The 27,048-nt window shown below is 37.7% G+C and overlaps 1 protein-coding gene across 11 annotated transcripts in view; it reads right to left on the reverse strand.

Annotated features, from left to right (window-relative positions):
• The window catches only part of HELZ (helicase with zinc finger), a 126,613-nt gene that overhangs the window by 46,169 nt on the left and 53,396 nt on the right, over positions 1–27,048 (reverse strand). For 6 of the 11 annotated variants that reach the window (XM_087956102.1, XM_087956099.1, XM_087956103.1 and 3 more), the window contains 5 exons: positions 24,588–24,921; positions 17,204–17,334; positions 15,375–15,554; positions 14,528–14,629; positions 2,154–2,332 (listed from right to left, as the gene is read on the reverse strand). In XM_087956102.1, coding sequence (XP_087812228.1) covers positions 2,154–2,332; positions 14,528–14,629; positions 15,375–15,554; positions 17,204–17,334; positions 24,588–24,921 — 926 coding nt within the window. Of the gene's footprint in view, positions 1–2,153; positions 2,333–14,527; positions 14,633–15,374; positions 15,555–17,203; positions 17,335–24,587; positions 24,922–27,048 lie in introns of all 11 variants that reach the window. The other 5 variants (XM_026678780.2, XM_026678779.2, XM_087956100.1 and 2 more) reach the window with 1 other exon arrangement.

The raw sequence follows: 27,048 nt of genomic DNA on the forward strand, positions 1-27,048 counted from the left end.
TTTTTAGTGCACCAGGAGAGGGGAGAGTATAGCATTAGAAATTAAAAGACCATCTTAGGAAAAAGACAAATATTTATTTAAAAGTATCTTTCCACAATTAGATGGTCCTCTATCCCAACTATGCCCCTTTAAAAATTTGGTGTGCGTTAATATTGGAAGTAGAGGATAAAGAGTTGCAGTGATCAATAGAGATTCCACATGTATAGAGATCTATAGAGATTCCACATTTCACTCTAGGCTTTCAGATTATTTGGCTGCTGAAGGGTTTGCAATGGAATATTTTTGGAATGTTGCCTTTTAATCTCTCAATTCTGATGATGTCCAGCAGATATTTTTCCAGATTTTGTAATCTGATGCTATCTGTCTTAAAATGAAATATATAGCATGTTGCATTTTTAATGTTTAATTGTTAACTCTTGTCTAATTTTTTTGATCAACAGAATACTTGTAGAAATAATCTAGGCCAAAGAAGAATGCAAAGTATGAGTTTGAAAAAGGTCAGATTAATCTATATACAGATAAATAATTAAAACCAATTAGGGAAAAATAACACTTTTCAAATTTAAAAATTTGAAGATTTTTGAAAAGCAAGACAAAATACAAAAGATTCATTCAGAAAATGGATAATCTCAGTTTGGAAGAGACTGCCTCTCATCACAAACAAAAATAGCTTAAGAAATACTATAATTAAAATTTCAACTGCTTATGGAAATACTATAATTAAAATTTCAACTGCTTATGGCACTTCAACTATTATTATGAATAAGGTACTTTTGAATAGCTAATTCATTCATCTGAATGAATTATTTTAATGAAAAATAGTATTACTCATGTAATGGAAAAGTGAAGAAGGTAGAGCTGCTGCAAAAATATTAGAGCAAATCAGACAACACTGAAGTACTTTCTTGATCAAATGGGAATATATGAAAGCCATTTTTAAATTCATAATATATGGCAAGAAATATATAAGACTGAATATATTAGAGATATGTGTTGATATTACAACAAAGATGTCAGGCCTGAAACCAACCTGGCTATGGCCGTTTTGTTTCTGTGGGATTCAAAGATTGAACAGAACTTGAACAAACTGCTATATAAATATTTTACAGCTGTGGATTATTTCCCATTAACATATTCATTATTTTATTATTTATTACAACTGCTTTTATGTTCCTTCAAACAACTAAGTTTGAGCAGTTGACATGCATTAGCACTTAGACAACTTCACAGTGCTTTACATAGCACTTAGTCAACATATTGCCTCCAATAATCTGGGTCCTCATTTTACCAACCTCGGAAGGATGGAAGGCTGAGTCAACCTTGAATAATTCTAATTAGTTAATATTTGGGTCTCTTCAGACAAGAACTAATTAAAAACAAAACTAATTCAAGGGTTTAATAAAATTCTACAGAAAACTGATAAAAATCCAGAACAAATCTGTTCACTTTCTTCAAATGCTCACGGATTAAATATATAATAAATGATCTAAAATTTAAATGAAGTTCATAAGGAGATGGTACCAACTCCTCTTCATTGCCTGAAATTCATTTAAAGAAGCCATTGTGTTTCTCACCACCCATGGTTCACTTAAAGAAAATCCTTAAGCCAGATCAATATAGAAAGCCAGATTTACAGTTAATTCCACTTATGGTGGAAGTTCTGATGTCAAATGTTCTAAAGAATCAAAACTGTGCCAAGTTCATGCAAACTAACTGAAAATAAAGATTAGAAGCCACACTTATTTTTCTCTCCCATGTTGTTAATTAACTCCCCTCTCCCACAGCTGCAAACTTTCTGAGAAATTAATCCATGCCATATCAATTTAATGTCAGGCCCTTTAAATCTTAAAATATTATTTCATTTACATAGGAAGGAGACAGGATCAAATTGCTAACAGTATTCCTTTTTTTACTGTATATAGAAAAGTAAGATCCACAATAAACACACACATGAATATGAATTAATATGTATATAACTTTATGTAGATAAAAAATAAGCTAATATATCTGTGCTTTCTCACTGCTTTCAATTCACACAGAATGTCACACAAAATAAAGCTGTTATAGCTTTCACTTCTTATAGAAAAGGATCACGAGAACCACGTATTGAAAAGGAAGGAGCAGTAATCATTTCTTATAAAACATTATCTCACCAGGCTCAAGATCTAGCTGACACAGATATTGTGAAGTATTCAAAGTAACCACTACTACTCGTTGTTTAAGAATGTCTTCTTTCTGAGGCATCTGAAAGGTGGAATGTGTGCTTGAAATCAAACAGTACTGATGCACAACTGGGTGGACAGTTTTTACCCAGCGATTTCTGAAATAAACCCTGGAAAAGAGGAAAAGATCTTATTTTTGAACAAAATGTTGCAGCAGTGAACTTTTAACTTTTCCCCTGCTTTTTGAACACTATTTATTAAGCAAGGTAAACTATAAAGGAATGTAATATACCAAATGAATTCCTTAACATTATATGCATTATTTTGCAGTGTAAAACTAGTTAGCCCTCTCCCCGATACAACTGCATCACAGGTCAGCAGAGTCCAACAGAATACATTTATGCAAGCATATGATTACCTAGCCTTAATTGGCTTCAATAAGAATACATTTGATTTCCACCATAAGGTTACTGGACTCAAGTTATTAGTGCAGGAAGTAATAGCTAGGATTGTGCAAAGGCTCAGATTCCATGTCGAAAGAGGGCTTCAGAGCACAGACCGTAGCACCTATCTGAAACACTGCCTTTTTTTTTTTTTTTGAGAAAAAGCACTCACAAACAATTTTTAGAGACAGAATCTAAAGCACTATACAGACCTAATAACTGAAAAAAGCAGTTGATGATTAGTTGTGTTAATCATCACCATCTTCTTCATTATCATTTTTGAAAAGACCGACACTTATAAACTACATTGAATTTTATCTGGAAAATTCCACGGTATTATTATCACTGTCCATGAGCAGATCTGACCTTTCAGTCTTCAAGGAACTGCTCTAAATTCTGCTCCTTGAGCTGCTATATTTCCAGGTAAAACAGAATTCCTGCAAACGAAGTCATACTAAATACTAAATATACTAAAGTAGTAATACTAAAGTAAAATACTATTCCTGTGAACCAAGTAATACAGATACTAATCATTGTGATATCTTACGAGAACCCTTTCCTTAGTGGTTCAGCTCTTCTTACTCACTGAAATTGCCTTAGCCATCTATATGCTTTTTTACAAATTATCTTAAGCTTGCAAAATATTTATATTTTCCTCTGTTGCTTTGACCCGACTTTATCAGTGGGAAAATCTAACCTTACTCTAAACAGCCAGGTCCCACTCTTTACCCTTGTAATTTACTTCCTGCGCAAGACACAGAATTAAAACCAGTATTTCTATTATTTTATGTCAGAAATAAGGTTCCTGGATTTAAGAGGATGGCAGCCAAGCTAAGCAGATCTTATTTTACAGGTTAATAATGGTAATTGGGATTGGAATTTCTATCACTAAGCAAGGTGGTCGTAAAATGCTATATCATATGCTGGCATTGCCATCATTAGGTAAGGTTTGTGGTCATTAAGTGAGAATTTCCTTGCAATTTCCTTCTGGCTTCCAATAATCAAAATCAGTGGGGAAGCCAGCAGGAAGTCACAAATCCCAGGACTGCTGTCTTGTGGGGTGGGAAGTATACATATGACCAGGGAAGTGAAGTACAGCATGTGAAGGTCAGGTATAGCACAAGGACATCAAGGCTTGAGATGGCTGCTGCTGGACAGGTTCTGGTATGGTGCGGCACCAGCGCAAGAGCTGTGGGGAAGTTCCTGCCAGGAGGCGAGCATGTGAGGTGTACAAAGAGTGGTGGTGCAAGGTGAGCACTGTGAAGCTTGAGGTGGTTGTTGCCAGGCACAGGAGACTTAAGTATTACTCCTTCAGCACCACTGTAACTTGGAACTCGGTCACTGAATGAGTGGTCATTAACCGAGGCCTACCTATATTTGCATAACCAATCCTAACAATGACTTTCAGTTCCTCATCCAATGAAACAACAAGAACAAGGCGTTTTATGTGATTACAAGTATGTACTAAATTTCACATTATGCTGCTGTTTCTTCTTTTATCCATGCTGGACTCAATTATTAACATAAACCAGTTGCATCACAAAGTAACATTTCTGCTACTGATGTTAACCTCCCATGTTTTGCAACTAAGTACCCACAGATCACAAAATTTGAACTAAGTAGATATTTGGGTAATCAAGTGTAGATTCCCCAGAAGGTATTTTGTTCATCTACTAAAAGATTAGGTAGCTCACATTCCCAGGTCAGCTCGAAGTTGTTTTGTTATACAGCCCCTGGAGCCCGTCCAACCTCAGCTGCTGAAAATTACTGTCACAATTTTCTGACAATTATATTTAAATTTGAATATACAAAACCTGTAGCTTAATATAATTTATTTAAAAAATAAATAAATTTCTGTTCCCCAGATCCATGAAAAAACAGAAAGCCCCAATATGCCTGTTTTGTATTATTGTTTCATCACTAGAAACTGCACCCAGCCACCAAAGGTTTGTTAACTTTTTATCTACTACCAGGATGAGCAACCTTTCAGCCTATGGACCACCACCCAGATAGGTACTAAGAAGTGTCTTCCAAGCTATGAATGCATCCAAATGGAGAAGGCTGATGGGCTGCACATAATAATTGCATTGTTTAAAAGTTCCTTGCTGCTGAGTAATATCACACTTCATATCAGATGACTACAGGCCAATTCATCATAATCCCGACTGTTGCTGTAAATTCATTTAGAACAAAAGCTTATAAGTGAAGAATAACCACAGTGTATACCAGGGATGTCAAACTCGATTTCATTGAGGGCTGCATCAGGGTTGTTTTTTACCTGGGGGGGCTGGGGTAGGTGTGGCTGGAGTGGGAGTGGTCAACTTAACATCACTTGTGTCAGGACGCCTGTGGTGGCCCGAGCACTCTGCCAGCAAAAACAGAACATGCGGCCTTCCCGAGCTCTGTTTTTGCTGGCTGAGGCACCGCGGGCCAGTCCTTTGCTGTTTCCAGGACAGTCCTGCAGGTCAGATCTAAGCACCCCACTGGTGCGGGCCTTGAGTTTGACACTCCTGGTGTATACAGTCACTAATACACCACATACACATGTAGAACTATTTTACATAAATGAAGCATTCAGGGGGGAAAATGCTTATTTATTGTTTTGGGGATTATTCTCACTCTGTATTTTTTACTCATGGAAAAAAAATGCATCTGAGTAAGCCCCCAAACCAATAAATAAATCCACAGCAGAGAACACTCAACCCAAACTAAACAAAGAAATGTGGTGAAATCACTGAGGGCTTTAACTACAGTTTCAAGGATCAGTACTACATATGTACATGCCATGCAAAATGTGCTTCAAAAAAAGGAGACAATAATTAGAAAATAAAGTAGAGCAGCAATCGCCAACTGGTGGGCCTCAGAGAAATATCACCCCAGAGCACCCCCCCCAAAGCAATTAATCCAGGCTGCGCAGAAACACGAGGCTGCTCAACCCACATGGCCTGCGGGAACCCTCCCTGCCCACTCAGTCCTTACCTGGCAAACTTGTCTGCTAAGTTGCTATTTTTCCTTTTTTCAACCATCATCTGTTCTGTTGTGCCAGGAAATTTAGATTAACTAGGAAGCAAGAAATGGCTGGATTTCTTGCTTTCTAGCTAAGCACAGCCGAACCTCCCTTAGGACTGAAGGTTTGCTTGCAAGCAAATTCAGTGCAGACTCACAGCAAGCAAATTTGAGAGACTGAGCTAGCTGATGGCAGATAGATAGATCACTGAATGATTCTGTGAGCAACTCAATCTGCCTGCCTGCTTTGCCTGATTTGGGGTAAAAGTTGCTCTTTTTTATAAAAAATTCAATATTTATATAAATATTTATAATATTTACATACAAGCCATGCCCAGCCAGTCATATGACCACCAAGCCACACCCACAAATTAGGCCATGCCCACAGAACCAGTTAGTGGTCCCTGGGATCTAAAATTATGAGTTTGGTGGTCCCTGAGGTCCAAAAGGTTGGCGACCTCTGAAGTAGAGGGTCCATATAGGAGAGACATACAGCTTGCAGGACAATGAACAGAAGTCTCATCGTCCAGAGATGTATAGAACAAGAAGGAAGGAACAGATATACAAAGTGCAAGACTGGAAAGCAAAAGACAAACACCCAGAAAAACCCATCAGCACACCTTAAATTTGCTTCCTTTTGTTTCAGCAGCTTAAGACAGGCTAGCTTGTTACAGATATTGCTACCTGTCTTTAAATTTGGATGTCTTTGCTCCTATAAAGGTAGTTCTCAACTTACAACCACAACTGAGTGCAAAATTTCTGTTGGTTGGTGAGACAACTGTTAAGTGAGTTTTGCCCCATTTTACAACCATTCTTGCCACAGTTGTTAAATGAATTGTTAAGTTAATAACATGGTTATTAAATGCATCTAGCTTCCCCATTGACTTTGCTTGTCAGAAGGTCACAAAAGTTGATCACATGACTTCAGGATTCTGCAATGGTCATAAATATGAGCCAGTTGCCAAGCATCCAAATTTTGATCACATGACCATGGGATGCTGCAAAGGTCATGTAAATCAAGGACTATCTGTAATACTCAGATCATCACACTCCAAGGAAACACCAGTAACACAGGTTAGCACATTCATATACGAAAGTAAGCAACAAATATGTCCACAAAACATTTAACAGCTATACATGATATGACCCAATTTCCAAAAAAAGTATTACAAAACATTCCTATTAAATGCACTATAATTTGACCGTGGATGGTTGCAATCTTATTCAGAAATTATGAGTATCAACTACATTTTATGGATATTTAATATCAGAATGGCAGGCTGTGAGTCCTGAACAAATTTCATGAAGTGGGGGGGACTGTGTAAGTTCAGACGTGTATGTGTGCTTATTATTTATGTTTGATTAAGTAAAAGGAATTTTCTGAGCTCAGAACCATGCATCAATAATATAATATCAAACACAGTGAAAGTGCCCAGCCATATAATATCCTTGACTTATTCACAAACTTTCCATAAAATATTATTTTCCTCAGACTGTAATTTTAGAGAAAACTTTATTTTAAAATAGTGACTGATCACAGGACTATTATAATTTAGATTTTAAGAAAATAAGAAAACTTTTCAAACGGGTTTTCTTTTAATTTAGTTGAATTGGGTCTATGGTGAAGAAAAATCAAATCCTTTGGTGAGACAACAATGATTTAAGCAAGGTGATTTTATACTTCAGGTCTAGCATAACAAATGTCTTGCAACTAGCAGTTAGTTACGTAACACTTCTCACTGTACTGCCTTGCTATTTCTCAAAGCTATTTTGAAAGCATTTGCAAAAATTTCAAAACTTAGAAATAAATATACTTCAAAGAAACTAGGGCTTTGATTTAAAATGTCTTATAGACATACAACTAGATAAAAGTGAAATACCAAAAATAAAAACTATCCCATATGTATGCAACTCAGAAATTTTCTGACAGTGAGAACACTCAACCAATGGAACAGCTTGCCCTCGGAAGTTGTGGAAGCTTCATCACCGGAGGCTTTCAAGAAGAGACTGGACTGCCATTTGTCAGAAATGGGTAGGGTCTCCTGCTTGGGTGGGGAGTTGGACTAGATGACCTCCAAGGTCCCTTCCAACTCTGTTAATCTGTTAAATCAAGGCAATTCCTTAAAAATAGGGGGAAGAATTATGCTAATTCCAGATCAATATGTTCTTGAAGTCTCACTGATCTGCACTTGTTTTAACCTATTTTATAATCTTTAATCATGATTAAAGTTGTTTAGCTGCTTGTGGAAGATAAAATAATAAAAAGCAGGATAGACTGGATTAGGGGGCTTATTTTTATGAAGTCCTGAGCAATCAACCTTCCAAAACTTAAGATATATTTGCTGCAAAATGATGGAAACAGAGAATTTCATGAATGAAAAATATTACATTTATTTTATAAATGCCTCACTTTGAGTTCCCAGTTTCTAGCACAATCATAAAGCCCTTTATGAAAAGATGCCTCTGTTATCTGACAAGATAGCAGGCATGAGAAGGCAGCGGAAGATGAACTGTGTCCTATACAGTATGGAATAAAATCTCTGGGATGATATGTACTGTATATATGGGTTTCCACTTAAAGCATGTTTCATAATAAGCTTAGTCTAATCCAGGGGTTCCCAAACTTGACAACTTTAAGACTGGAGAATTCTGGGAGTTGAAGTCCACAAGTCTTAAAGTTGCCAAGTTTGGAGACCTCTGGTTTAGTCACCGATACGAAAATCAGGCATGATATTCCCCTCTGAAAAAAAAATCGGGGCCGGCCAAAAGAGACCCCCCCACCGCATGCCAAGAAATCGCTGCCCAGCTCCCTTTTCCTGCTGCTCAGCGGGCTCCGCTCGCACCGCCCGGGCTCCGCTCAGGTATCCGGCTGGGGCTGTCAGGAGTTGCTACCGCCGCGGCGCAGCTCATGGCTCCAGTCCGCGTTGCCTCGGGAAGGAAAGGCAAAACCAGGAGCCGCTGCTGCCGTTGCAAAGCGCCGCCGCGGCTCTTCCTTTTGCCTTTCCTTCCTGAGGCAACGCGGGACTGGAGCCACGCAGAGCGCGCGCCAGCGGTAGCAACTCCTGACTCGGGGCCTCCGAGGGGAGGAAGGAGAAGAAGAAGGGGGGAAAGGGGGGCGATTCCCAAAAAATCGAATTCTGATTTTAATCGGAAGAATATCATGTCTGGAAAATAAAAATGAAGGAGATGGATTAGAACTATTAGCTTCCTTGTTCTCTTGAAGATGAAAAAAGAAAACAATTCTATTGTAATTCATTCCTAAAATTATTAATTCTGATTCTGTTTGGCAAATTATCTGGAAAAGGATCAAATGAGGAACATAAATTTCATTTCTCTATTTGGAATCAAAATGATATGGTAGAATTATATACAGTGAAATAAAAACCTTGAACATTTCTGAATGCCAGTGAATTTCTGACCATGGTAAATGTAAAAATTAACATTTAAGCAATCATAATAGAAATACTACCTCATTTGCTATTGCTTTTCCAAACAGAAACCATTTCTCTGGTAGACAGGAAGCCTAAACAGTTTCTCATTGAATGTGTTAAAATAGATTTCTGACATCAATTAAATTTCAAAGGACTAAAGTGGAAGATTTTTCAGTACTTAATCTGAAACAATTCCTAACTGCATGGCTTTTAAAAAAACCACCCATGTTGTATCTGAAATGATTAAATGGCAGCTTGGGTTTCAGTGGATTATATCAAATTGTTATGTACTCCTCAGTAGGTCCTCCACACTTAAATTACAAATAAACTCTATAAATGATTTCTCAACTTCACGATGAATTTAGTCTTCCCCATCTTCAATAGTTGAGATATCTTCAGTGTAAGCATGTCCTAAGACAGGGGTGTCAAACTCAAGGTCCATGGGCCGGATCGGCCCACAGGATGCTTAGATCTGGCCCACAGGGCCGGTCTGGAAATAGCAAAGGACCAGCCCACGGTACCTCTGCTAGCAAAAATGAGGCATGGGCAGGGCATGCCCATTCGCCCCCCACAACCACTTTTGGCCTCCAAAGTCACCCAGGAGGCCTTCCAGGCCCAAAACAGAGCCTCTGCAGTCACCCAGGAGGCCTTCCAGGTCCAAAACAGAGCCTCTGCAGTCGCCCAGGAGGCCTTCCAGGCCCAAAACAGAGCCTCTGCAGTTGCCCAGGTGGCCTTCTAGGCCCAAAACAGGGCCTCCAAAGCACTGTAGGAGGCCATCCTTGACTCAGAAGGTTATAAAAGGGAGGAAAAGTAAAATATTTTACCTTTCAGGCTTGAAGATTCTGCTACTGTAGCCTATGTTAACAATTTTTTAGTTCTAGTCTTCCTATGGAGTCAGTTTCTTGATCTGGTCATCAAGTAGATCAAGTAAGTCTTAAAAAAAATCACAGAAATGTACACCTCTCTATTTTTACAAGTGTATAAAACCATGTGTGTGGAGGTGCCATGTCACACTCAACATGGCCACGCCCCCGGGGGAAGAAGGTGGAGCCTCATCGCTGACGGACCGTAGATCGCGACTCTCTGCAGCTATGGTCCGTGCTCTTTTGTTGGAGAGCCCCGATTATTACGATTAGGGGCTGAAGCTGCCTTGGAGGGGCGGCGGAGTAAGGGGAAGCTGCAAGCCAGGTTGAGGGGAGCCGCATCTCCCTCCCTGGGCTTGGTCTTTTTTCCCCCGAAGATGACTGCAGCGGTGGTTTAAAATGGCCACCCCGAAGAGGAGGACTCAGCTGGATTAAGATTTGTGCAGGAGGGAAGAAAGAGGTGGATAACATCTGAACCGGGACAACTGGGCAATACAACTAAACAAAAGTACCCCGGGATTAAGATAACATGGAATTTTTAAGAAAAGAAAAGTGAGCGGCGAAATTATAAAGGGAGAGGGGGGAAAAAAAGAAAATATTTTTGACAGCTAAGTGGGGCTTCGAACCGGGAAAGGAAGAAGCTGGAACTGAAGTTTTAACTAAATTGGACTAAAATATTTTGGGAATAAACAGGCATAAAATAAAGCTGGACTTAAGATTGTCAAAAAATAATAATAATAAAGTTTACAAATTGGAGACTGGACTGTGCTGGAATATTGAGGTTCGAAAAACCTTAAATAAAAAAAGAGGGGGAAAAGGTGAAGACTTTGTATAATGGAGAGTGCCATCTTTTGACAAAAACTTAAGCTCAAACAAAAGGGAAAGCATCCTGTTTCTGAATGAACTTGTGTGGATATAACAATAAAGAAATATTGAAACAAAGTAAGAATCTTAGAAAGTGAAAGCAGAACCAGAATAAAGAAAAAAGCAAGGAAAGACTGACTGTGGGATTGATTGATGTTTTTGGTATAGACCCTCGGCTGGAATAACTGAGAACTTTAGAAAATTGAAAGAAGAAAGAAGGAAAGTAAAAGTGTTTGTTTTTTTTTGGTGGACTTTAACGATCATAAAATATAAGAGCATGTAATGATGATATCTCTTCAGGAATTAAAAATGGAACTTAAAAATATGAGAGAATTACTACAGGAAAGAGGCGAATCACTTTGCTCTGTGTTAGAAAAAATGGAAATGGTGATTGAAGAACAAGAAGAAAGAGCTTCAGAGAAGGAGGAGTTGATTCAAGGAGAAGACATTTTAAATAGACAATTAACACAAAAACACTACAAAGAAGTGGGGAAAGAAGGAAGGTTAAAAAGTTGAAATTTTTAGAAGGCAATCAAAAGGGGGAATACCTGTGAAGTCAGGAAAGGCAGAAAGACCCAGCAGAAAAGGGGAAAGGAAGATATTAAGAGAGGGATATATATGGGGAAAAGAGGGGGAGGAGAAGCAGTAAGTAACAGGTGCATGAAATAAAGAAATACGGAAATAGTAAAATGTTGAAAAGAAATGGTTTTTTCAGAGATCATGGTTGATGAATTAAAAAGGGGATTCTGCAGGGTGACAAGGGGTAATAAGAATATTTCTGCAATTAAAAATATTTAGAAAATAGGGTAATATACTGATAACTCTTATTAAAAATCAAGCGAGGAAAATATGCTGCGGAATCCAAATGAAAAGATGTAATGATTATTATTGTAACTTCTTAAAAATAATGGTTTATTGGGAATCAAGATGAGGGAATAAAGGTATATTTTAATCATTGAGGTGTCACACTCAAAGCAGTAAAAGGGAGGAAACCTATACTTGGTTTTTGGTTTTTTTTAGTGTTAAAATTTGTATTAATCTAGAATTTATAAAAAGAATGTGTAATGGAAAGGGAATATGACAGACTAAAGAACCAACTAAATTAATAAGTTAATATAGACTATTAAAAGCAAGGAGAGACATTGGTAACTTTTTATTATTATTATCATTATTATTATTATTATTATTATTATTATTAGGCAAACATATTGTTTATCTTTATTTTTAAAATAAATATTAAAGGATTATATTTGAAATAATTGAAATGAAACAAAAAGATGTTTCGACTTAGATTAATGAAAGAGGCTAGAATTAATGTGTTTGTTTCTCTCCTTACTGAAAATTTGGAATGGAAGAGGTAATAATAGAATTAAGTATGCATATATGAATGTATAATTGCTGTCATATTTGTATGTAAAGGTGATGACCCGGAAATATGTTGTCCACTAAAAAGATATTTTTGTTTTTAATGTGAAAAACTGAATAAAATTTGTTAAAAAAAAAAACAAACATGCCCACGCCCCCACCTGGCCCTCCACCCAATCCTGATGTGGCCCTCAATGAAATTGAGTTTGACACCCGTGTTCTAAGAGATCAATATTTTGGCTTACTTGAAGGCGTTTCTGTTGCTTCCTTGCCTTTGCAAGGAATAGAATCCATTACAGAAATAAAATCTATAAAATCTCTATCAAAATCAAAAATGTTTTTTTTTTAAATGGCAACTCTTCAACATGGCTAGGGGCTGGCTAGGGAATTCTGGGAGTTGAAGTCCACAGGTCTTAAAGTTGACAAAGTTGGATACCCCTGGTCTAGATTAACTGTTTATTTGTATTAGCAGAAACTTAGTTTTTCAGTCCACTTTGTGATTTCCTTTTCAACTAGAATTGTCAGAGACTGAATTTACGATCCACTGCATGCAAAGCTGTAATATTGAGTTCTTGCCACCAAAGGCTAAATGTTCATAAAACAGAAACAAATAACTTATTTCAGTGAGCCAACCCAATGTTGCAGAAGAATTAAAAGATTATAAGAATATGTACTCAATGTGATTTTCATGGAAGACTTCTTCTTAATCCCTTTTTATTTCAGTCTTTGCATTTATTTTCCATCTTCATGTTGAGTTCAAACTTCTATAGAAATCTTCCTGACTTTACAATAACGACCATGGCAGAGTTAGCAGAACTGGGCAAGAAAGAGAATTACCTGTGTTTCCTCAAAAATAAGACCGGGTCTTATATTAATTTTTGTTCCAAAAGACGCATTAGAGCTTATTTTCCAGTTAGGTCTTATTTTGGGGAAAATACAGTACTAAATGTGTCTGGCTGGCTGACGATCCTAACTGGGGCTTATTTTACGAACATCCTGTAAATAAGCTAGGGCTTATTTTCTGATTGGGTCTTATTTTGGGGGAAACACGGTACCTGATCCAGAATTACCCAGAGGTTGAGTGAAGGGGGATGCACTTGAATCTACTTCATTCCACCCAAATAGCTTAATCCTTGTATTACACTGAAGAGTAATAAATCCTATTCCCAAATACAATTGTATCCAAATATGATCAGCAATGAATAGAATCAATTTCCCAAGTGATACCTATTCGTACAACCCAATATCTTCTTTGCAAATGAAGGTGAAAATAATGAGATATGTTGTTTTGTACTCAAACATTCCCTCTTCTGAACATGAAGTCTCTTAAAAGTCACTTGATTCCATTTATCCAATCTTCTGAAAACAAACACTCTTGCAGGATTTCTCCTTGCAGAAAAATATATTTGACACCTGTGATCCTTTTCTATTTTTATGAGTAGAAGATAGAAATTCTAATTCTAAGCTAAGAATATTTCCTTTCTAACCTAGAAAGGAAATATTCTAGGAGAAATCAGGACTGCTTGTGGTGATATGCAAAACGTTTTAAATTCAAAATATCTCACATTTGAAATGGAGTGTTTTGAATTTAAGACAGTTCAAAATTGAGTTATTTTATAGATTGCAGGTTGCTATGGATGGTGTAATCTTTGTTACAGGTGACACAAAAGCAAAGCTGCCACTTCACATGCCCATTAATATTTAAATATTAAACATTTGTTTGATGAAATATTCCATCCATGCTCGACTACTGTCCTGACATCAGGACAATAGAATGCAGTGATGAAATTTTCATAGCAGGTTTAGGACTTAAATGAACTCTTAAATTATACAGATATCTATTTTAAGAAAAAAATACATATTCCAGATGTAAATATACCCACATTTCTCAAAAAAACCATGTATATTTTATTTCCCAATAATTTTTTTTTGCTAACTCTATAGAGAGAATACATGAAGCAAGTTCATTTAAATACACAAAGAGTTTGATACTGAACTATTTTTTAATGATTTCCCAGATATATAGCTTTTTAAACAATTGTTCATTCTAAATTGGCTCTGAATTAAAGAAGCATTATTTACCCCCAACAAAATTCAACCAGTATTTTGTTAAAATATTTTAGCAGCTTTTTAGAGGACCATATCAAAATTTGTTCAGTTACGAAAGCACAAATAAACATATAAGAACAACTTAAAAAAGGATGTCTTTATCTTTAATGCATGAAATGAGCTCACAAATGACATTCTTTCATTATGCATGTTAGAGTGTCTAGGTTATGCAAAAGCATCGTTTTAAAATGCCAATAAACGTGAAAGCTCTATGGTTTTTTTCAAAACTGTTTGGAACAGACACCTTTTCTTAAGATATTGTATAGATACGTAATAAAAAATACCTGAGAGGTCTCGCCTGGGGATTGCCTGCTTCTACATATGGATGTAAATAATCCTTTATGTAGAGATCAGCAGCACTATTAGAATGGGTGCAAATGAGAATCCTGCTGGAATAAATGGTGCAAATAAAAAAGCAATGAAGAAACAGAAAATCATTCAAAGCAGTAAAATTACAAAAGAATAGTGATCATCTGTTCTGCATATTTCTTTCAATGAAATTAATTTGCAAATTTTATAATTTAATGATGTTCCTAACTTCTGTGGGAATGTACATCCTTTCAACAAAACCTTTACAATTGCTTTCCACTACTTCAGGGCCATCTTCTCCAGACAGAATCCGCTTGCCTGCCTCCATCATGGTCTAGCAGGAAGGCATTCTCAGGCGCTGCCTCCTATGCCTGGAACAGTATGGCCCCCAAGATCCTATGTGCCCCTACCTTCATGTCCTTCAGAGTATTTAAGTTTTATTTATGATTAATTGCTTTTATTCTATTTTATCCATATTTTAGTTTTATATATTTTAAACCACCTAGGACCACAGGAATTAGTGGTGTACAAATGTGGATTTAAAAAAAAAAGTAACAGTTTTATAAACAAAGATTACTAACACAATACTATACAAATCTGATTTCTAAATGGAATGCTGCACTTTTCTTCACAGGGCACCACTTTTAATTCAAAGGGAGAGATTAGACTCACAAATGCTCTCCTAAATATTTATATAAGACAATGAGGGATGGTGGGAAAGGGGGGGGGGGTAAAGCCGGATGAAAATTCTACACTGCTAACCTTTAAATAAAGAGAGATATTTGCCTCCTAATTAAAAACCTGCAGATCATCCCATCTCACCTAGTGTCCTGCTGTTGGAGAATTTGTTTGACTGCCTGAGCCAAAGTGAAAGTTTTGCCCGTCCCGTAAGGACCAATAATAAGGACTGGAGGCAGTTGAATTGACAGTGGAGTTGTGATGGCCAGAACAGCCTCCTTCTGCTTTGCATTGAGCCTAGGATCCAACTGCTCATCCCACTGCCTGCACAACAGAAAGCAGGATATAATCAAAGACACATTGGAAAAAAATATTGCGTTAATAAATTCTTATTTGATATTCTTATATCAAAGATTCTTATTAATAAATTCTTACATTTTTATAATCTCAACTAATTCTCAGGAAAAAAATATCCCTTTTTTAAAAAAAATAAAACTTTAATATTTGATCATACTGATCAACTATGAGAATGGCTGGCTCAGGAATTCTGGGAGTTAAAGTCCACAGGTCATAAAGTTGCCATAGTTGCCCACCCCTGCTCTAGAGGTTCTGTTGAACCATTTCAGATTGGTCAAAACCAAAATCCAGAATACTTTGTTTCACATGAAACAAAATCTGGATGGGCTGAGTAGGTCAAAGCTGTTGTGCTTTGTCACTTCTCTTCTTTCTTTCAGAATTCCCAGTGGGACATATCATACTAACCTGTCTATTCCCAATCTTATCACCACCTCTTCCTTCATTTAATTCTCACCAACGTCTCATCTCCCATTGGTTCATCTGCCCTCAATTTTCCCTGCAACTTTCCCCTCCTCTCAGTTATTGCCATTGATGGCCCAGCGCAGCATATCTCATTAGCCAGCGGGCCAAGAAATAAGTATAAATTCAAACTCAAAAGGCTTTGTATGCAGCATTGTTTCCTCAAATGATAAAATACCTTTTGATTATTTTATACTTTTTTGCTACTTTTTTGTAAAATGTACTGTTTATATTATGGTAGGTTCGTATTTCAGAAACATTTACCTTTATTGATCTTCAAGAAATATATGCAAGAGCAATATACAAACGTAATGAAAACACAGCAGATTAATTAATTTGCCACCTGTAATCTGCTAGCGTAATAGTCAGGTTATAAAACTAGTTTAATATGCTACAAATTTTACAAACCAGATGTTAGAAATCCCACCCCCCAAAAAAAAAAAAAAAAAAAAAAAAAAAAAAAAACCAAAAAAAAAAAAAAAAACACACCCCCCCCCCCCCCCCCCCCCCCCCCCCCCCCCCCCCCCCCCCCCCCCCCCCCCCCCCCCCCCCCCCCCCCCCCCCCCCCCCCCCCCCCCGAAAAAAAAAAAAAAAAAAAAAAAAAAAACACCCCCCCCCCCCCCCCCCCCCCCCCCCCCCCCCCCCCCCCCCCCCCCCCCCCCCCCCCCCCCCCCCCCCCCCCCCCCCCTTCCTGATTCTCCCCCCACCCCGCTTCGCGCCGCCCCCTGCACCGCGATTCCCAAAATGATGCAACATCATATCATCAGGCAGATTAAAATCCTCTCATACCCAATTCTTTTAGATTGCTCCATACAGGTCCAGCTTTTCTCCATAGCTTGTTATATAAAGCAACACAAATGCTTCTAACTGAGCTTTAATCTGCATTAAGTAGATCACATTTGAAAGAACAGTTCATTTTTAAAGCAGTTTCTTCCATAAAGGATGTGATTGATTAAAAATGGCCTTTGATATAAAGAATAAAAATAGTCAGTTGCCTAATCCTGACATTCATAGGAAAAATTAGTCATTTGTTTCTCATCACTTTACCTAAAACATTCTAGTGGACAAGGTTATATGAATCATCTAAATACAAGGAATGCAAATTCTGTAATTTTAATATATTAGTTCCCTGTATCAAAGTATTAATGCTTTTGTACCTGTTGGGACTCCAAGGTATTGTGGGGGTCATGCTGACATCTGGAAACAGGATACCATTGTCCTTGATCCTATCCAAGGCATAATGCATTTCACAGAGGGGTAAGCGGTTTAATTGAAACTGAAGCTCAACCTAAGTGCATACAAAATGAACGTAAGAATGAAGGAATGAATAACATGCCAGAAAATAGGAAATTAAAAGAACTAGTTACACTCGTGCAAATAATGAATCCCCTATATTGTCACCATAAAACTACGTAATTTGTGAATAAACTTTTTGAAACTTGAATGATAATTAATAATGAACACATTCCTACTTGACCATGTTAATATCGCAAATGATATAATGCAACACATCATCTCTTTTTAATTATTTTGAAAGAGCAAGGTGTTAAAATCTTTATTTTATTAACCTGTTTTTTTAAAAAAAGAATTATTTTTAAAATCAATAAAATCCATTTATTTGACTGTTTTAAAACCAGCCACTATAAAGCAGTGTTACTTCATTTACTCTATCATACTTTTGACTGCTCAAACAATTCTATAATATTGGGATAAGTTTATTTATATATACACACATACATACACATATATTCAAAAAGAGAAAACGTAAAAATTTCAAACAACACAATTTAATAGGAGCCAAACAGAGTATGTTATCCATTACAATTCCCACTAGAAATATAACCAGAGCACTACATTAAAAATATATCGAAAAGCTATATTGTCAAAGCAATTTTCCTAAATAACCCAAAAGTTATTTCTTACATTTATTTATGTATGTAACAACAAAAAGGACCCATTTTGAGTATAAATGGGGAGTGGGAACCTCAATATCCTAAGATGTTCAAAGTAGAATTCAAATTTTTGAAATTCTGATAATTCTTCATTGGACAAAAAGGGAAGAGCAGACCGACTTAGATGGAGTTCTGGAATAGCCTACACACATGCAAGTTATATCCTATCATGTAAAGCAGTGGCCCCCAACCTTTTTTGTGCCACGGCCCGGTACCGGCATCACAAAATGATCCGCGGCTCGGTACTGGCATCAGCACGTATGGCAAAGCGAGCCGAGCGACCGGCCAGCCAGCCGTCCCCCGCTTCTCCCCGCCACCTTCAACTCCTCCTTTGTACCTTTGTCGATGGGCTTCGGGACGGTCGCTCAGCTCGCCTTACCTTGGTTGCTGAAAGAATCCTCGCGCCTTAGTTTTGTTCGAAGCCGCCCCCCCTCTTCGATGAAACTAAGGCGCGAGGATTCCTTCAGGACCCAAATGCCGCTTTCCAACCGGAAAAGCTCACCGTAAGCACTTTCTCATCAAAACAAGATGGTGGCACCCAGCAAACCGGCGGCCCGGTAGAAAATGTTCCACGGACCAGTACCAGTCCGGGGCCCGGTGGTTGGGGACCCCTGATGTAAAGAAATAGGATTACATTGTTCTAAAGCTTGCTGGGGAAAAAAAAACCCTATAAAAATTCTAGCTTTTAAAGTCAAACTTGTTTCCAGCTTTAGGACACAGAAAACAAAAGAGAATCAACCTGGGACCACTAATGAAACAAAATTGCAGTGCTTATAACATGGTTGCATACATAATGAGGACATTCTTAAAAACAGAGCCATGAGTGGTCCAACAAATGTGGCTGCTTTAATACTTCCAGAAGTGGTGTTTCATTTGTGGTTCCCCACCTGTGGCATTCTCTCAAATACTTTGCACTTGTCTTAGGCAAAACCTAAGTAGTAAACTAGTAGAAACATGAGAAAGAAAGCAAATCTGACAGTATCAGTTTCACATGGCTCTCATAATACTTCATAAATCTCCCCAAGGCCTATTTGATCAACAAGAAGTGCAATGACTGGGGTGTGGGGGGGGAGAGGACATGACTTACAAAAACATTAAATAAACACCATAACCTTCTACCTTCCCTCTTACCAAAGCATTCTCCAGTTAATCCTACAGTGGGAGTCTTTGTCACTAAACATGAGCATTTGCCATACATGGCCCAGAGTCACACTGCTTGAGTTGTGTACATATGTGGATGGGATCAGAAGGAAATTTGGAGGATTTAACTGATTTCTAAACTAGGAAATATTGAGGACATATTGTAGCTTCCATATATTTCCCACCCCAAAGTGTCTTGGTTTTCCCTGATCCTGATCTGAGGGGATTTCGGAGCTACACGAACTTGAGGTCACAAATCTCCTACTCTCTCTCTAAAATATAGAAACCTATTAATGGAGTGATTGAATAATAATCTTTTATTATTATGTAAAGCTAAATGCACTCCATAATACATCAATGCTACTTAACAAAATGCAAGAATGACATTAACAAGTTCAACTTCAAGTAACCTCTGAAAGTAATCTAGTCACCACCTCTAATGAACCATTTCATTCTGTACTGAAGTGCTATTTCCAGATACAGCCAATTAGCCTTTTGATTATTGTTTGTTAGAAAATATACGCAGCTTGAGTACCACTGATGTAAGCAGCATGTCAACTAATTATGCATGATAAATGAATACATTAAGATTCTCACATAATTTTTCAATTGATTAGAAAGTGACATTTTCAGTTTCCATCAATGAAAATTTGTACATGAAAATTGTATTTGAAAGTTCTTCAACTTGATAGCCAATCAGCCACTACATACCTACAGAAAGGAGATAGAGAAATCATTTCATGGTGTATAAAAGAATATATTAAATGTGTTTAATGGAAGTAAAATTTGTTCAGAAAATATGATACAAAGACAAGTCTTCAATTACATCCTCCAATGTCAGGTGACAATAAAATGTCTCCTAATAATGACGTAAATCAACACTCCATGATAGATTACAACATACAGTATTACCATACCCTGGAATTCATTCATAGCTCTCTTTTAGATAAATTTTCTAAATCAATGGTTTTAATACACTATTTTTAATATTACAAGAAATGGGCTTTCTAATTTGACAGTTGATGAAATTTTTAGAAAACAAACCTCTGGTGGACAAATAAAACTGAGTGATGTACAGAAGGAAATCAGGACAATTTGTAAGAAACAGAAGAAATCAAGTGTTGAAAAATCACTAATTTGTTCATAGGTTGATACAACTTTAAAATATTAAGAACTGTTATACATAATAAAGTTCAAAATAAATAATTAGAGCTGTGAAACAACATATCCACAAACACAAATAAGGAAAATCATTTTCCCTTGCAAGAATGAAATAATTCTAAATGATCCCAATTCTATCGAATTTTTTTTTTTAAAAAAGGTAATGCTAAAACTGAAAAAGTGTCGATTGCCATTAATCCAGCATACTCAAACAGATACAGTGAAGTAAGTTCTATTTCTTATAGTTTACAAAAAAGCTAAGAAAATATACAATCTTAAGGGAACTGTGCCATGGCTGTTAAAGGCTTTAAACATCATTTACATCTTTTGTACAGATGGAGAAATACTCAAGGCAGTTGCTCTATGATCCCTTCAAGTAATATAATTTAATTGATGAAATCATTTTGAATTGGTTAATGTAGATAGACATACATTAAAGGTGGTCTCATACATATGATTCACAGGAAGGGAAAAAAACCTAGATATTCCATGGAAGGCAAAAATAAATACAGCATATAGGATTTTCTAATATATACAGAATAAGTAAAGAACTATTTTTATGTAATGTGTTTCACTACCAACCTAAACATGGACTACGGGTGACATGAGAGCAGTGTTCCAATATCTCAGGGGTTACCACAAAGGGGGAGCCCAGCTATTTTCCAAAGTACCTGAGGGCAGGGCAAGAAGCAATGGGTGGAAATTAATCAAGGAGAGAAGCAACTTAGAACTAAGGAGAAATTTCCTAACAGTTAGAACAATTAATCAGTGGAACATCTTGCCTCCAGAAGTTGTGAATGCTCCAACACTGGAAATTTTTAAGAAGAGGTTCGACAACCATTTGGTATAGGGCTTCCTGACTGAGCAGGGGGTTGGACTAGAAGACCTCCAAGGTCCTTTCCAACTCTGTTATTCTAGTCTTTAAAAAAAAAACACCTCATATATACTCACGGCACTGGAAAGATCATGAAGAATCAACAAGGCCACATTTTTCTCATTCATCTCATCTATCAAAAATGGGCCTATGATTGTTAATACTCAAAAACTACCTTTTCAAACAATTCCAAACATCATCATGATCATGATCATCATGATTTTTATCAGTTACAAAATTATTAGGCTTGATCTTGATCATTTATTATTTATTTTAGTATATCTAGGATTTATTTTTAATAAAAGTCTGGTAAACATGCTATTGCATCCTAGATCAAGAACGGGACTGATCTCATATAGGATCAAATCAGAGCTATTTTGATCAACTGCTTTTAGGCACTTATCTACCTCCTCTAATGAAATAAGTTGAAATGTACCCTGAAAATGAAGATGGCTACAGCTATCTCCTCCATCAGAATTACATTTACATCAAATTGGAGCTGCCCAATGTTTAATTTGATTATCATAGGATGCAACACTTTTATTGAACTGAGAACTAAAGAGAAGACAGAGCTGCTTCAATCATGATAATGAAATAAGATGTAGTTGCCATTATGGTTTAGACAGATTTCTTCCAAAGTATTTTCAGTTTTCTGAAAAACAACCTATTTCTGCCATAGTGCTCCATCACTTGTCCCAAAATGCAATTAGTGTTTTGCAAAATGGACACTTACTGAGTACATTGTCTATCTGTTTTTTTTCTTTTTTATTATACAATAAAACCATTATTATGTATTAGTTTAGATATTATAATTAGGCATTTATATAAAAACTCCTCCAGAAGATGTCTGCATTTTTGAATTTTCTATTCTTTAAAAGTTATGTTGTAGAGCAAAATATATGATATAGCACAAATGAACCAGAGGGCCATAATTAATCATCTCCTGGTGGTCCTGCAAAGGAAATCTTATAAAAGAAAAAGCATCTTCCATGGTTGCACTTCAATTGTGAATCATCTTCCCACAGAAGGTATTATGCCATGGATGAAGACATTTTAATTTTCCTAAATTTCCAAGTTTAAGGTCTTTGCCTTTTCTCATACTACTTTTATTTTGATTCTCACACTAGTTTTATTTTGATGCTCTTTCAACAATTTTAGGTTTTTTCTGCTTATTTTTATAGTTTATAGTTTTATTTCCTTTTATTTAAGAAGAGTGTCAAATATTTTTTGTTGAAAGAAAGCATGGAAAATGCAAAGTAAAAGTATTTTACTTTTGATCACCAAAACAAAATAAGCTTTTACAATTCTTTAGCAAGTGGAGTAAAAGATCTGAAGTCATAACAATAGAACCATTAATAGCATACATACACACACACAAGCATACCGTGAGGGGTCTGTCTAGAGATGACTACAATTTGTCACACTCCCACTTTGATAATGCACAATAATATCTACCTTTTCAAAAGGGGGTGGAAGTTGTTCACTTTTAAGTACAGTGAAGAGGTTGATAAACACACCATTTAAAGCAGTTTCAATGACTTGTGCTAGGTATGTGAAGCAAAAAGTGTTGGTGAGCATAGATGTCAGTCAAAGGAACAAACAGCAGGGTTATACACAGAATTATTTTCGAAATTTGGATTTTCAGGCAAAAAAATTGAAATCATGGGTGGTTAATTTTACAATCAATAACCTGCACGTGCTAATTTTGAACCTTAAGGGTAAGAGAATCACTTGAGTCAACCCTGTGGTTCCTCTGTATCAGAGCACATTTTAAAATGGGAAATAAAAGGCATACTTCCATTTTTAAATGCCAATGATTAATTTGGACCATTAAATTTTATTACCTATAAAAACAAACATAAAAAATTAAACTAGATATTTATTTATGTCTAATAGAGATAATTTCAAAGCTCCATATATTTTTTACAGTCCACCTAGAAAAAACTAAAGAAGATGAACACATTTGCTTATTTAAGTTAATAAGACAAATTTTGTCGAATGGTTAAGATATTAGGCTAGGAGTGGAGAGATCCAGATTTTAGTCCATCCTCAATCATGGAAGCTCACTGGGACTTTGGGTCTGTTATTTTCTCCCAGAATGACACAACATCATAGGTTCCAATAGAAGAGAATATGTGTACTCAGGCTTGAATTGCGGAATCTTTGATATTCTCTGAGCTTAGCTTACCTTGTTGAATAATGAAACTTTTGCAAGCAAACCAAGCTCAGAGAACACCAAGGCCTCCGCAACCTCAGAATAACAGAATTGGAAATCAACTTCTTGTTCAAGCAGGAAACCCTATACCATTTCAGACAAATGGTTGTCCAATCTCTTCTTAAAAACCTCCAGTGTTGGAGCATTCACAACTTCTGGAGGCAAGTTGTTCAGGAAATTTCTACTTAGTCCTAGATTGCTTCTCTCCTTGATTGGTTTCCATCCACTGTTTCTTGCCCTGCCTTCAGGTACTTTGAAAAATAGGTTGACCCCTCTTCATAGGGTTGCTGTTCTGGGGAAAATATATCTCATGCTACATTTAATAATAAGTGTACATTAAATAAAAATGCAAAATAAGAAGACCACATTGGTGCTGGTCCATGATCCTAATAAAAAAAAAATGATGAAGATTGAAGATGACACCATGCAGGTATGCTTACAACTAGACACTTTCATTTAAAGCTAAAAGAAATGTGATGCTTTCCTTGAATCCCACATTGGCAATTCTGTCCTGCTATTTACTCCTGATTGCAACAACTATCAAAGTTTTTACAGATGATACTTCTGTCCTATTTCATAATACCAAGCCTGACCCACAGCAATAGCTCTGATAAGGTATTCTAGACATATCTTTTGAACCAGAAAAGTCATGAGTCTACCAATTGTTAACCTAACACAACCACAGAAATAGACTTCCTTTATTCTTTCTCAATTGATTTTACAGCAGTACACATAAGCTCTTCCTTTACTTCTCCCTTTAAAATGCTGTATTGGTTTCAGATATACCATGCAGGTATCTGTGTTGGGATTGAAGTCACCAGGACTCCAAGTATAGAAAGAATCAAAAGCAGCTAAAAAAGATTTCACCGTAAAACATAATACACACACACACACACACACATTTCCCCACGTCATTATAGTTGTGCTTTTAAAGTTGTAGCAACGTTTCGGCAGAATCTCATCTGCCATCATCAGGCTTCTGTATTGTGTATATAATAGTGTATACACTATACAGAAGCCTGATGATGGCAGATGAGATTCTGCCGAAACGTTGCTACAACTTTAAAAGCACAACTATAATGACATGGGAAAATACCCAAACAAAGCTGAATACCAGATAGATAGATAGATAGATAGATAGATAGATAGATAGATAGATAGATAGATAGATAGTAAAAAAAGATTTCACCTCAACATACCTGCATTTCACAATCTGCTCGAAGGTTAAGCTCTTCACAGCAGTCCTTGGATATTCTCAGAAAGATATATTCCTTTGTTTTTTCTTCAATAATTGCTTCGTATACTTTCTCTTTGGTTCCTTGGGTCAGCCCTGACTTCTCTTTAGTGATCGGTAATAAATAAACAGCATTGACTTTGGTCATCACCAGTCGCCCTGCCAAAGTGTCTTCGGAAAGGGTTTCAGTGAGTTTAAACCGCCCAAAAAGTTGTCCATTTTGGGCATACTTTGCACCCCCAGAAACACCAGTCAGCATGAAGCTTGCTACAATCTGCAACTGCACTTTGATGTTAAACCTAAATAGAAAGCACAGAGTTAATTCCCAAAAATGCTCCTTGTAACAAACAAGATAAAAATAAAAATAAAAACAGAATTTTGAAAAATCTATATTCAGAATATTTTTCAACTGAATGCTCAGCATCTCCTGTTATTTTTCAGTGGTCTAAACAATCAGAATAAATTGTGGGTTGTTGTGGTGACTTAGGAAATAGGATAGGTATGATAGGTATCTTCCCCGCAATAACTACCATGTTTCTCATAAAATAAGGCCGGGTCTTATATTTTTTTGAGCCCCCAAAAAATGGCTAGGCCGTCTTTTCGGGGGTGACTTAATTCCCCCCCTTGCATCCTCATCTAGAGCGCCCGGCAGTCAGCCTCGCCACCAGCCGCTCCTAACGGGTGATCATGGCGAAGCGCAGAGAGCTCCCTACTCCCACCAAACACCTTTGCTGCAGACCCAAAACCTTTGGCACCCGCCGCTGTTGCTTTCCCTTCTGCCCATTCCGCCACCAGGTTTGGAGCTGCCGCTTCCGTGTTTGGAGTGCTGCTGCCATTTGGAGTGCCGCTGCCATTTGGAGCACCGCTGTCATGTTTGGAGCTGCCACTTCCGCGTTTGGAGCTGCTGCCGTATTTGGAGTGGCGGCGGCGCTCCAAATGGCAGTGGTGCTCCAAACAGCGGCACTGCTCCAAACGCGCGGAAGCAGCAGCTCCAAACGCAGCGGCAGCTCCAAATGCGGAAGCGGCAGCTCCAAACAGCAGCAGTGCTCCAAACAGCGGCAGCGCTCCAAACGTGGAAGCGGCAGCTCCAAACGCAGTGGCAGCTCCAAATGCAGAAGTGGCAGCTCCAAACAGCAGCGGTGCTCCAAACAGCAGTGGTGCTCCAAACGTGGAAGTGGCAGCTCCAAACGCGACAGAAGGGAAATCAAAAGCGGCGGGCGCTGAAGGTCTTGGGTCTGCCGCAAAGGTGCTTGACAGGAGTAGGGAGCTCTCCGCGCTCTGCCATGATCGCCCATTAGGAGCAGCTGGTAGCGAGGAATTACTGCCCGCGGGGCGCTCCTAACGGCAAGTCGCCCCACCCTTCCCCCCATTTTGCATGTTTTAAAATAGGCCTAAATTTGGGAGGAGGGGCTTAATTTCATTTTATGCCTAGAAAACATGCTGGGTCTTCCTATTGGGGGAGGTCGTATTGTTGGAGAAACACGGTATTTGCTCCACTGACATGACTTGTTACAATTATTTTTCCATAAAATGGGAGATGTATACAGATAAAGACAATTGTGTTTTTCATAGGCAAAATATAAATGTTAATATGTTATAAACTTTTCTTTTTAAAATTTTGTAAGACTTGTATTGTCTTCATTCCAGCTCTGCTATTGTAAGCCCAGGAGATCTCTGAGACATGGAATCCCAAATCAAAAGATACAAAAGCCATGACTGCTTTTAGACAGGGACAGGTCAGCTTTTGTGGCTCCTTTTCTTGTTACTTTTTGTTTGGATTATTCTTAGATGCTTTACATAAGGATGCCCATAATGATCCAGGGAGGACAAACAGTACAAAACATGATCTCAGAGCCTGAAGGGACAAGCTGTAAGGAATCATGCAACCCAGCCTGAAATAAGTGCATTGATTGTCTATTTATTTCCAGATGCAATCAAGGAAAGCCCTTCCCTGCATATATCAGGGGCGGCCTGCAGGGCGCTTAGATCTGACCCATGGGGCCGGCCTGCAAATAGCAAAGAATCAGCCCACGATGCCTTTGCTAGCGAAAATGGGGCATGGGGGGCACAGGCAGCCCCCGTGCCCCATTTTCAGCCTGGATGGCCTCCTGCAGCACCCTACCAAACAAAACAGGGCATGGGGAAGATCTGCCTGCAGTCCCTGACCCATTTTGGCCAGCAGGAAGCTATCCAGGCCAAAAATGGGGTGCCCCCATACCCCATTTTGGCTGGCAGGGTGCTGCAGAAAGCATCCGTCCTGTCTCACTACCACCACCAGCCTCCAGAGGACAACTGCAATGCCGATCCGGTCCTCCAAGAAATCCAGTTTGACACCCTTGGTCTATATCCTTAGGAGCAGGAAATGGAGAGTAGGTTCATTTCACCTTTAGTGGAGGAATATGAGGTCATGACATAAGATAAAGTTT

This window comes from Notechis scutatus, chromosome 2 (assembly GCF_049901735.1).
Source record: "Notechis scutatus isolate UNSWTSFEM ecotype Mainland chromosome 2, rNotScu1.2, whole genome shotgun sequence".
Taxonomy (NCBI): Eukaryota; Metazoa; Chordata; class Lepidosauria; order Squamata; family Elapidae; genus Notechis; species Notechis scutatus.